Source organism: Typopeltis vanoorti, chromosome 16 (genome assembly GCF_054136105.1).
Source record: "Typopeltis vanoorti isolate ZY-2024b chromosome 16, IOZ_Tvanoo_1.0, whole genome shotgun sequence".
NCBI lineage: Eukaryota > Metazoa > Arthropoda > Arachnida > Uropygi > Thelyphonidae > Typopeltis > Typopeltis vanoorti.
Genome location: NC_143564.1, coordinates 499921 through 512433, shown reverse-complemented (window position 1 = coordinate 512433; position 12513 = coordinate 499921). Strand labels below are relative to the sequence as shown.

The following is a 12513-nucleotide window of genomic DNA, read 5'->3' as shown; positions in this document are numbered from 1 at the left end:
TATAGTGACATCTACAGTTTATCTATAAAAGCTACTCAACTTCAATTCTTTTTAACCCTTTCTTATATACTGTTCTTTTCAATGTAATATCCATTTTTATCCTGCTTAGCACTAAGTAATGGTCATTTCCAATCCCAAATCCTCTGTCCACTCTTTTATCTTGAACCAGCATGAAGATATCACTATCACCAATGACGTAATCAATGAAGCTTTACTTATTTCTTTTGTCTTCTCTCTACATGAACTTATGTACAACTTTAAATTGGAACATGATGTTAGTAATAACTAGTCATGTCCTGAACAGAAATCCTGCAAATACTCACCATTATGAGCACCTTCATAAGTGCAATTGGAAGAATTATAATATGTTGCACCCTTCAATTGGAAAAGGCCTAAGTTCGATTCTTGTTGTGATGGGAGGAATCTTTGGTTTTTTTCAATTGAAGGTGAGTTAGCCAATCTCATACAGAGGTAGCAGGATTTTTTATCCCAAACTTGGGTTTTTCATCTCGCATGCAGAAAAAATCTGCCTTCAGAACACACGCAATTTACACACAAAAAATACTAGTGGTGGTGGTGGTAGTCAGTAGATGGTGTTGGTGTAGATGTTGGAGATGGATGGGAGTAGTGGAGACAGAGAGTTGTAGAGTAGGTGCCCTCTCTGGATGTGTCTTTGGAGGTCTCATGGGGAAAAAAAAAATTATTAGCTTTGCCCTTTTGCCAAAACGTTCCTATATGTTTGGTGGGATTCATTTCCTACTCTGCCATTTAGATCTCCAACAAGGATAACTTTTTCCATTTTCTTTATGTCAGCTAACTTTTCAAATGACTCAAAGAAATCTTCCTCTTCTTCCTTAGAAGAACCTTCTATGGGAGCATAGGCACAAATATGTTTCATTGTCCATTTCCCAATTTTAAAGTGTTCCCATATCACTACCCGAAACTACCTTCCATTCAATAATATATTTATTAAGTATATATCACCATGTAATTGTCCGTGCAGTCAGCCTAGTGGCTATGCCCTTCGCAACCATATGCCTGGGGAAGGAGTGTCCTAGGTTTGATTCCCGTCGACGATGTGAGGATCTTCTTAAGGATCTTCCTCAGCCATAGCCAAGTTCACCGGTCTTGGGTGTGGACAGCAGGGTTTTCCCCCAGTTTATCTGAGATGTTTCATCCCCACACACGGATACAGTCAGGAATACTTAAGACAATCCCTCCAGCCATAGGTCTGAATTGTCAGCTATGCCGGTCCTGAGCCCTGATAAAAATAGGCGGGATTGAGGTGGTGCTGTACCTCCCCGTAAAAGGGGCTCACGGCAGTTGAATCACCATATGAAATGAATGAATGAAATGAAACCATGTAATTAAAATACTCTGGCTCAGAGATAATTGTAGAAAGCATTCACATTTGGTTGAAGATTCTTCATATAAATACTTTGCCTATCTATGCTTTGGCAAAGGATTAAAAAAGAATATAAATTGCTTCATGCAATTTCTTTCCAAAAATTTCTTACGCCTATCTGTCATAGCTTAATAATATGATGTTCCACCATTTTACTACTTGTATATGGAAAATGACTTTTGCATTGAATTAGCTTTCCATAACTTAATGGTTTTAGCTCCTGCAAATGAGACTTCAAAATAAAGGTTAAAACCAGTCTGGATAGGGATCCTTTCCATAATGCATAGCAGTGCACATGTGAAAGCAAGTGTGCTGTGCATTATGAGATACTGAAGCAGTTTCAGGCCTGGTTGGCTGAATGAGTGATGTATGTACTCTCCAACCAGCTGGCTGCAAGTTGAAATCCTGCCATGGGCCTGAATATTTGTGATTGTTTTTGGAACAAATGGAACTATTTTTTTCAAATAAAACAGTGAAAATTAGCTATCTGATTTGATATAGTAAATTTCTTTTAGTATAGCATTGTACCTATGGGGTCTTTATCAGGACTTTACAATGTGTTATAACAGTTTTTGGTCTAGTGTGAGTGGAGAGTATTTGCATTTAAAGCACTAATATTCTTGTTTTGAAAATCTTTTTTATACTTTTATCTTTAAAATCAAAGGTAAATTTATTCAGTAATATTTAAATACTAATACTTTACATGGACATTTAAAATTAATTTTGCATTTTATTTATATTTCAGTGATCACAGACTCCCAGAAAGACTTACAGCACATGAAACAAAGGTAATTAAGTATGTTACAAAAATCCATGCTTGAGGTAATGTGTAGAAAGGAGGAGGATACTTCATAGTTCAAATGAACATAACAGATGTGTATATTGCTATGCATTATGGGAAGGTTCAGTGCTCAGACCAGTTTCAACCTTTATTTGAGGTCTTGGCAGAGGGAGATAAACCCAGAAAGACACTAAGGTTAAATCAATTTAGAATTCATATAGTTTCCATATACAAATAGTAAAAAGGATGTATCACCATATTTTTTAAAATACTTTTTATTAGAGTTAGTTTTAGAATATTTTCACTTGTTTATGAAGTAAATTCCAATAGGCAAGAAATTATATTCTTGTTTTAATCCTTCACCCAAGCATAAGTAAACAATTTATATGTGAAGTATTTTCATGACTGGGCTATTGTATGGCGGCTGTTGTTCCTTTCAGATGTGTATATGGCTATGCATTATGTGAAGAGTCACTACTCTTCTCATAGCAATATACATGTCCAAAAGGAAGTGCATATGGAAGTGCATATTGCTATGGAAAGCAATATGCACTTGTATATAGAGACTGTTGACTTCACATTAATTTAGTTATGTGAGATTAAGGCAATTGATGTGAAGTCAACAGCTTCTCTATACAGGTAGCCTAGTTGTGAAGATACTTCACATGTGCACTTTGCTTATGCTGGGATTAAAACAAGAACAGGTAGTCTTCGACTAATGACGATTCGCACTTACAGCGGCCAAAAATGATTATTAAAAATTCTCCAGTTTAACTTTGCCGTCAGCATATACATACATATGTCACATTGCTTTTGTATCCACATCGCAGCTTCGCCATTAGCCGACAAGCAAAGCCTGTCACCAATATGCATTGTCACTGCTGTGATTCACCTATTTCTAACTTATCACAGCCTTTAGTATGTTAGTTGCTAATCGGTAGTCGAAGTGTTCTTTCTTTCATTGCAATTTTTGTATATCGTCATAACCCTATCATGTCCAGTAAGAGAAGTAATACTACTGATGAAAATTCCAACATAAAAAAGAAGGCGAGGAAAGCTTTTAGGTTAGATGGAAGTTTTTTCACTTGGCTATGCTACCAATTACATATTTGGTTTAATCCTTTATCTAAGTGTAAGTAAACAAAGTTTATGCCTGAAATATTTTCAGGACTGGAACAACTCATGGTAAAGATGGTATAAGTTCTGATCACTTGCCTTAGTATCCCATAATGCAAAGCACATATCTTTATGGGTATGTATAATGCTATGCATTATGGAAAGGATCCATACTCCAGACCGGTTTCTACCTTTATTTGAAGTCTTGTCAGTAGGAGCTAAACCTAAAGGTGATGATACTAAGGTGGAAGTAATGCAATAGTCATATCACCATATACCAGTTGCCAAAAGGTGTCAACACCTTAAGAAGTTATGAAGACATAACTCGTTGTTTGCCCAGTACTAATATACAGTAAGTTTAAAACCTTTGTTTGAAAGACTCACTTAAAAATCAAGAAAACACATGCCAGTTATGCCATTCATGAAATATTTAATTGCTGATCTAATCCGCATATCACCAATTAATTTATCTGAGAGGTATACAATTGTAGCAAGTATCTATATTGATATCTACTTCTTCCATTGAGAAAGAGAGAGAGATGATCATTAAAGGTAACACCCCAGAAGTTCTTGAATCTTGTCTTTCATTGAGTGTCATATTTCACAGTGACATGGAAGAAAGGATAAATTATTCTATTTATAGAATTTTCAGTGCTGTTAACCTCTAAGTTGTTATTGTGTGATAATGTTGCAACTCATACATTTTTGTCATACAACAATGCTAAGTTTAAGCAATATGTCCTCTAAACTTTAACTCTCTGTGTACCACTACACTTAAATCTCTAGTTGCATTCATTTCCAGGAGTACAGTTCCATTAGTATGGTACAAAGCTTGTAATGTATTTATCCCAAATGCATAACTTTACATTTCTCCACATTAAACTGATATCCATTATCTTTTGTCCATACTGACAGCTGATTTAAATTGTCCTGCAAGCTCTTCACATTCACCTTGATTAACTATTACTCTACCTAACATTGCATCATCAGCAAACAACTGAATATTTCCTTTCAGGTTATTTCCTATATCATTTATGTACAAATTAAACAGTAGTGGTCCCAACACCAAACCTTGTAGCAAATAACCACTAGTCACCTGTTTTCACCTTGATTCTGCTCTTCCTTATACCACTTTTTGATATCTGTCCAGCAGCCATCCTCTTTTCCACATAAACAGTGTCATATCCATCCCCGTTTGTTCAAATTTGTGTAATAGAGTTCCATGTGGTATTCTATCAAATGTCTTTGGAAAATCCAGTGGAATCATTTTAGCCATCTTCTTTATCCAATTCAGCTGTTATTACTCTATTGTAAAAAGTTAGTAAATTACTAAGGCATGAACAACCTTCACGAAGCCATGTTGACCCCCATACAGTATATTTTTATCTATCCATTCTCGAATTCTCTTTTTTACCAATTTTTCTAGTACTTTTGCCACCATGCCTGAGAGACTGATTGGTCTATAATTTGCTACTACAGTCTTAGAACCTCCCTTATGCAAGGGAACTTTTTCATCCTCTTTCCACTCCCTTGGAATTCTACCAGAGTTGAGACTTAAATTAAAGAGTCTAGTCAGAGGCATTACCATTTCCCTTGCACATTCTCACAAAGCCCTAGCTGATATCCCATCTAATCCTACAGCTGTATTTATATTGAGATTCTGCAATATCCTAAGAACCTCCAGTTCACCCACCTCTATTCTCACATCAGTGTCTGTCACACAATATTATAGCAGTAACCTCACTTGGATGATATACCCTTGCAAAGTGGTCACTCAGTAACTCAACTATTTTATCTGCTTCTGTCACCTTATGACCATCAGCACTCATTAAGGTTAATCTTCCATAGTCATTCTTCCTCTTATTTGTCACTTAACAAAACAACTTTTTGTGATTTCCTTTGGCCTGCTTGGCTAGATTCTTCTCCTAATCTGATTTTGCCTTCCTTGCCGCGCTGGTCACATTTCTTGCCTGAACCTTGTACTGTTCGTGGGTTTTCTTGTCGCTCTGAATAACATTTAATTCTTCTTCTGCAGCTCATGCTTAATAATATTACTCATCCATATAACTCCTACCTGATTAACCCTCTCTTACCTCAGGTATACAATTTAATATTGCTTCCTCTAGAACCACGCTTCCTATGCTGTGGGCCGCGGCACCCTTGGAGGCCATAAGTTATGTTGAGGGAGGCCGTGAAATAATGAAAACAAATTTAAAATGTTTTAAGACTAAGTAGCTATTTTTTTAATATAAAAGAAACATATTTAATTTTTATTATTATTATTATTATTATTATTTTTATTTTTTAATATTTTTATGGAAAAAATCACACATTGGTGTTGGTTCACAAATTTTGCTTCTTGGGTATTTTGACAATTAATGAATATTAATGAATACATGCTTATTCATATAAGTTTAATTTCAAAGGTATTGATAAGAAACACAAAAAAAGATTACAAATGTAAAATCTTGAATATAAATAGAATAAATATTATAATAATATATGTATATATTACGATTTTTTTTCCGATGGGGGCCGTGAAATATTTAAATTTTTCCAAAGGGGGCCTTGGCATCCATAAGTTTGGGAAGCACTGCTCTAGATGACCCTTAACTATCTCCTATGCACTACTAACGTCTTTACAGTTGGAAGTTTTTTTTCCCACTTGGTTAGACTATAATAAATTTAGTTTAATCCTTTATCCAAGTGTAAGCAAACAAAGTTTGTGCCTGAAGTATCTTCAGGACTGAGGCAACTCGTGGTAAAGGTGGACCAAGCTCTCATCACTCCTTGTCTCAGTATCTCCCATAATGCAAAGCACATCTCCTTGTGGATATGTATAATGCTATGCATTAAGAGAAGGGCCACTACCCAGACCGATTTCGGCCTTTATTGAATGTTCATGTACAGGTCAAACTCCAAAAACTCAGCATTGTTCCACTCAGTAACAGGCTCACCCTGCCACTGAGAAGAACTCTCAGAACCGGTTGGCTCTACACTGTGGCAGTCTCACCCCACCACCGAGCAGAGCCGCTCATTTGCTCATATCTCACCTGAGGGGCAACAGCCGTGCATGCCTCAGTTAACTTCATGGGCTACAGCATTGCCATTCATTCCCCCCCCCCCTAGGACCTGAGTGACAGCAACAGCCGAGTTTCAGTTAAAACTTCATGGGCTATGGCATTGCCATTCATCACCCAAATTTCCAACCGCTTTCGACCTTTATTAAGGTTTCGTCAGTGGGAGCCATACCCAGAAGTGGTGATACTAAGGCAAAAGCAATGAAGAAGTCATATTTATCTATATGAGCTTTCGACCTTTATTGAGGTCTCATCAGTAGGAGCCATATGCAGAAGTGGTGATACTAAGGCAGAAGCAATGGAGAAGTTATATTTATCTATACGAGTTGCCAAAAGGTGTACTAACTTATTATTAAATTACTCTGGATTTAGAGAAAGATATTGGAAGTTTTTTCCTACTTAGTTAGATTATAATAAATTTAGTTTAATCCTTTATCCAAGTGTAAGCAAACAAAGTTTGTGCCTGAAGTATCTTCAGGACTGAGGCAACTCGTGGTAAAGGTGGACCAAGCTCTCATTACTCCTTGTCTCAGTATCTTCCATAATGCAAAGTGCATCTCCTTGCAGACATATATAATGCTATGCATTAAAGGGAAGGGTCACTACCCAGACCGGTTTTGACCTTTATTGAGGTCTCGTCAGTGGGAGCCAGACCCAGAAGTGGTGAACCAAGTGGGAAAAAATTTCCAACATCTTTCTCTAAATCCAGAGTAATTTAATAATAAGGTGGTACACCTTCTGGCAACTTGTATAGGTAAATATGACTTCTCCATTGCTTCTGCTTTAGTATCACCACTTCTGGGTCCCCCTGACGAGACCTCAATAAAGGTCGAAACCGGCCTGGGTAGTGGCCCTACCTTTAATGCATATCATTATACATGTCCGCAAAGAGATGTGCTTTGCATTATGGGAGATACTGAGACATGGAGTGATGAGAGCTTGGTTCACCTTTACCACGAGTTGCCTTAGTCCTGAAGTAGATCACAAGTGGGCTACACATGTCTCAGTACTAGAAGCTATACTTTTTAACTTCTATGTTAATGACATTGTCAGTGGATTGCAGGGGTGATATTCAATTGCTTGCAGATGATGTGAAGAGTTTTTAGTAATAGTAGTGATGTGGTGGCCCTTCAGCAGTATTTGAACACACTAGGTAGATGGGTAAAGGAATGGCAGTTTAATGCAGTTGAATGTAAGATCTTGAAATTTGGGATCCACCATTTGAAGGCAGCATACTGTATTGGTGGAACTATGCTAGAGGAAGTGGAGGAGGCAAGGGATCTTGGAGTGATGATAGATAGAAATTTGAAGTTTAGGGAACATATCATTAAGGTATCCCAGAAGATTGCTGCAATATTGAGAGGGATATTAACCAGCAGAGATTGAAAACTCGTAGTTCCATTATATATAGATATCACATCTGGATTACTGTGCTCTGATCTGGTCATTACCAGGATTTGAAGGGGATAAATTAACATTGGAGAGGATGCAGAGATCAGGCTTATATTAATTATTTATTATTGTTATTCAGACCTCCATGGAGTCAAAAGACTCATCGTGGGAGGTCAAATAATGCTAAATATGGCATTGACTGAGGGCATGTGGATTACAGCGTTTGATGGATAGAAGACATGGAGGTGATATGATTAAGACATTTCAACTGTTAGGAGGTGGTTATAAGATTGACATTGGAGAGATCTTTTGTATGATAGAACTAGAGGGAAGAACAAGGGAAATTGTAAATGGAAACTGAGGAAGATGTGAGAAATGGCTTTTTATGCATGGCAGGTGATTTGGGCTGCTGAATGCATTGTGTGATAGGGTGGTGAGAACATAAACGGTGATGATGGATTTTGTATTGTCAAACATGGGCCTCCCACCATGAGTTCTGTGACTCCATGGAAGTCTTGAGCTATAATAATAATAATAATAATAATTACAAAGAACTGTTATTAACAATTATTTGTTATCATCATCATCAAATCCCTGCCATGTATCTCAAGGGGTGTACAGGATATGATCGGTCTGTTACATTTCAAGACCTCCTACATTATCAGATCTTATATTTCCATCTTCTAAGGCACTTAAGAGTCAAAAAGGGTGCTTAAGGATAAAAGCTGGATAACTGAGACCTCCACATAGCCTTTAAAGGAATGCAGAGAACCGACCAGGGCTTCTGACCTAATGTTCAATCCTTACCTTCTCATGGTGCACCTGTTAGGTATCTGCCTGGATACTGAATGAAAGTGGCTTCAAGGAAAATGTAGGTACAAGAGAAGGTATTTTCAACATCAGAACCATCATAGAAAGATATCTAGAAAAGCAAAAAGATGTGTTCCTCTGCTTCATAGATTACAAAAAGGCATTCGACAGTGTCCAACATGAACAATTAATTGAAATCCTTTCAAAAATAGGCATGGATGGAAAAGACATTAGGCTATTAACTAATCTTTACTGGGAACAGACTGCATCTTTCAGAAGAAATAGAGACCTCAGAAGAATTCCCAGTTCAGAAAGGTGTGAGACAAGGCTGTGTCTTTCCTCCGATTCGCTTTAACTTATACACAGAAGAAATATTTAATAAAATATTTCTTCTGTGTGTTCCCCCCTCCTACAGTGACTCAAAGGAGTCACTGTAGGGGGCAGAAATATTAATAATCTAAGATATGCAGATGACATGGCTCTTCTAGCTGAAAACAAATATGACCTCAAAACTCTTATGAAATCATGATAATTTCAAGAGAAAAGAAAATACCAAAAATATGCATCGATATAAAAGGAAATAAATTAGAACATGTGCAAAAATACATATACCTCGGACACTTGATCACAGAGAATGGCAGGACAGAAGATGAAATTAGAAAAAGGATTGAAATCGCAAGGTCAACTTTCAACAGTATGAAAAATCTAGTAACATCTAGAGAATTAAATCTGAAAACAAGACTAAGAATCTCCAAATGCTACATATGATCTACGTTATTATATGGAGTAGAGACATGGACACTCTCCAATCTGAATGTGAAAAACTGGAGGCCTTTGAAATGTGGATGCTACGAAGAATTATGAGAATATCATGGAAAGAAAAAAAGACAAATGATGAGGTACTAGAGATGGCAGGCATCAACAGGAGCATGATGAAAGAAATTAAAAAGAGAAAAGTCAGATATTTTGGACATATTCTGAGACATAACTGCCTACAAAGGACAGTTCTCGAAGGAACTGTTGAGGGAAAGAGGAAGACAAAGACTGGAGTGGATGAAAAATATAGAAGACTTGACCTATCTCTCATATGAGGAATGCAGCAGAGAGGCGCAGAATAGGACATGGTGGAGACACGTGGTAGTCAATCTCCTGGAGGGAGAAGACACCTGACAGGACTGAACGAACAAGGATGAGATGGCAATTTGGGATTTATCTGACCAAATTGTATTCTTATTGGCTTAAACAAAAATATAAAATGATGGCACAACATGACAGAATTGTTTGTTATACAATTATTATTTGTTAACAGTTATATAGTAGTACACAAGACAGTGTTCAAACCAGATTTTTAATGATGCATCTGAGAGTTGGGTTAGAAAAAAAGCACTTGATCAAAAGGCTAGATATCACAGATATGTGAGTCGTGAGAAAAATTAGGAGAGTGAACTGATGGTATCAATGGCAGAATCATATTAAAAATGAAGATATTATGAAGTGACCTGACATTATTAGCATTCAAGAATGTGTAAGCAGAGCTAATCTAAAGTGGTATGTCCACTTAAATAGAATTCGTGAAGGAAGATTAGCAAAACAAGTGTTTGGTTCCAAGATGGCAGAAAAAAGAGCCAATGGAAGACCAAAATCTAGGTGAATTGATTCAGTCAGCGGTGCCTTAGAAGAATGAAATGTTAGATACGACAATATTGGAGTGCAAGATGGCGTTGATGGTAGTAGTGTCATAGTTGGAGAATTAAGGAGCAGTGGAGAGGGTGAGATGTATTTAGTGAAGTAGAGTGCTCTCCTATGATGAGTCCTTGGATTCCTTGGTGTCACATCATAATAATAATAATAATAGATTTTATCTGTTGTATGTGTTTCTTTTTTCCGGATAGGAATCATGCATTTAGTTTTATGTGTATAGTTTCTAAATTCCTGACATTTTTTAATCTTTGGGAATTAGGAATGGGAAATGGAATTTCCCATTTCCTGGGAACTGCCATTTAGTTATTATTATTAAGTGACACTGCCAAAGAGTTCAAAGACTCATTGAGGGAGGGCATCTACTCTACAACTCTGTCCACCAACTACAGCGAACAGCAACTACCATCTACTGACCACCACCACCACCACTAGTATTTTCACAGATAATTATAAACATCCATGCCCAGGGCAGGATTCGAACTTGCAGCCTTTTGGCTGGAGAGCAGATATGCTAACTACTCGCCCAACTCTTAAATAAGAAGTTTTGTGTTTATTCTAGTGATAAAACTGTATAATAATGAACTTGTCCATCTTAGTGTATTGAAAAAGTAAAATTTAATTAGTATTAAATATTAAAAAATAACACCTGAAGTTTTCTTATTATAAACAAACAACATCTCAAGTTGATGTGTAACATAACAGAAATTGTAAGTGCATACTAGTCTTCTTCTGCAGCCTGTCCCACTTAAGTAGGGTCGCTGTTCTCAGTGAATCTCCTCCAAATCCTCCTGTCTTGGGCTGCAACCACATCCAAGTTCTTCATCCTAAAGTCCTCTTCCACCAGCTCCCTCCATCTCTTCTTTGTCCATCCGCGCTTCCTCCTCCTCTGCACATCCATCTGCATGACCTTTCTTCCCACATACTCATCCTCCCTCCTCATCACGTGACCAAACCATCTCAACCTTGCCTCTTGTATCTTTGCTCCTAAGTTCGTAACTTTCACTGTTCCCCTTACATAGTCATTTCTCAGACAATCCTTTCTGGTCACACCACACATTCACCTAAGTTCTCATCTCCAGTACCTCCATTCTGCTCATGTTATTTTTCCTCAGGGCCACAGTTTGCATAGCATACGTCATAGATGGTTTCAGTACTGTCCTGTTGATTTTGCCTTTTAAATTGATCGGCACCCTCTTATCACATAGCACTCCAGCCATCTCTCTCCAGTTCCTCCATCCTGCTTGTATCCTGCATCCCACTTCCTTCTCAGCCTCTCCATCCTCTTTCACTGTTGAACCTAAGTATCTAAAGTCCCTAACCTTCCTGATGACATTTCCTTCCAACTCCAGATCTGTTTCCTGGCTGCCAACCACTTTGCAACACATATACTCTGTCTTAGAGGATGTGCATCCTCTCTCTCTTCGAGTACTTTCCTCCATCTTTCCAGTTTAGCTGCCACTTCTTCTCTTGATTCTGCATACAGCATGATGTCATCTGCATACAACACTGAACAAAGTGCATCTTCTCTCACCTCCTCTACCACCGGCTGCTGTGCACGGATTTTAAAATAAGGTCGAAGATAAGGACCTTTGGAAGCCATGAGATGAAGACAATCAAGTGGTTTAGCTTAAAAGAAGAGAGTGTGAGGAACTGTTTTAGGAAGAGGGTGTTAGAAAGGATTTCGAATGGACTACAAGATTGGTGGAGACATAATTCAAAAGCATTTCTGAACTGTGCAATCAAGGTGGTTGGTGAAACATCTCGAAAGATTAGAGAGCAGAAGGAGGGTTAGTGGTGGAATAATAATGTACAAGAAGCAGTGACAGCTAAGAGGAAGGCAGAGCAGAAGTGCGACGAGTCAAGAGTGGAAGAAGACAGAGAGGTGTACAGAGAGAGAGAAAGCAAGAAGCCAAGAGAGTTGTTGTGCAGGCAAAGTCCATGGCACATCAAGATCTTTATGATCAATTAGAAACAAAAGAAGGACAGAGAAAAATTTATCAATTGGCAAAATTCAGAAATAAGGCATCAAAGGACATCTTACATGTGAGACAGATCAAAGACTGGAGGAATAGTATTAGGGAGGGATGTAGATATAAGAAACAGATGGAGAATATACTTTGAAGAGCTTCTTAATGATGAAAATGCAAGGACTCACAGAGAAGATGGGTAGCCTTATGAGGGGATGGTGCAGAACATCAGTAGAGTGGAAGTGAAGGAGGCCATAGAGA

General features: G+C 37.7%; 1 protein-coding gene across 4 annotated transcripts in view; it reads left to right on the top strand.

Annotated features, from left to right (window-relative positions):
* Positions 1-12513, top strand: part of LOC150097824 (USP6 N-terminal-like protein) — a 475396-nt gene that overhangs the window by 121196 nt on the left and 341687 nt on the right. For all 4 annotated transcript variants that reach the window (XM_090406042.1, XM_090406041.1, XM_090406038.1 and 1 more), the window contains one exon: positions 2151-2193. In XM_090406042.1, the coding sequence (XP_090262168.1) occupies positions 2151-2193 (43 nt within the window). The remainder of the gene's footprint in view (positions 1-2150; positions 2194-12513) is intronic.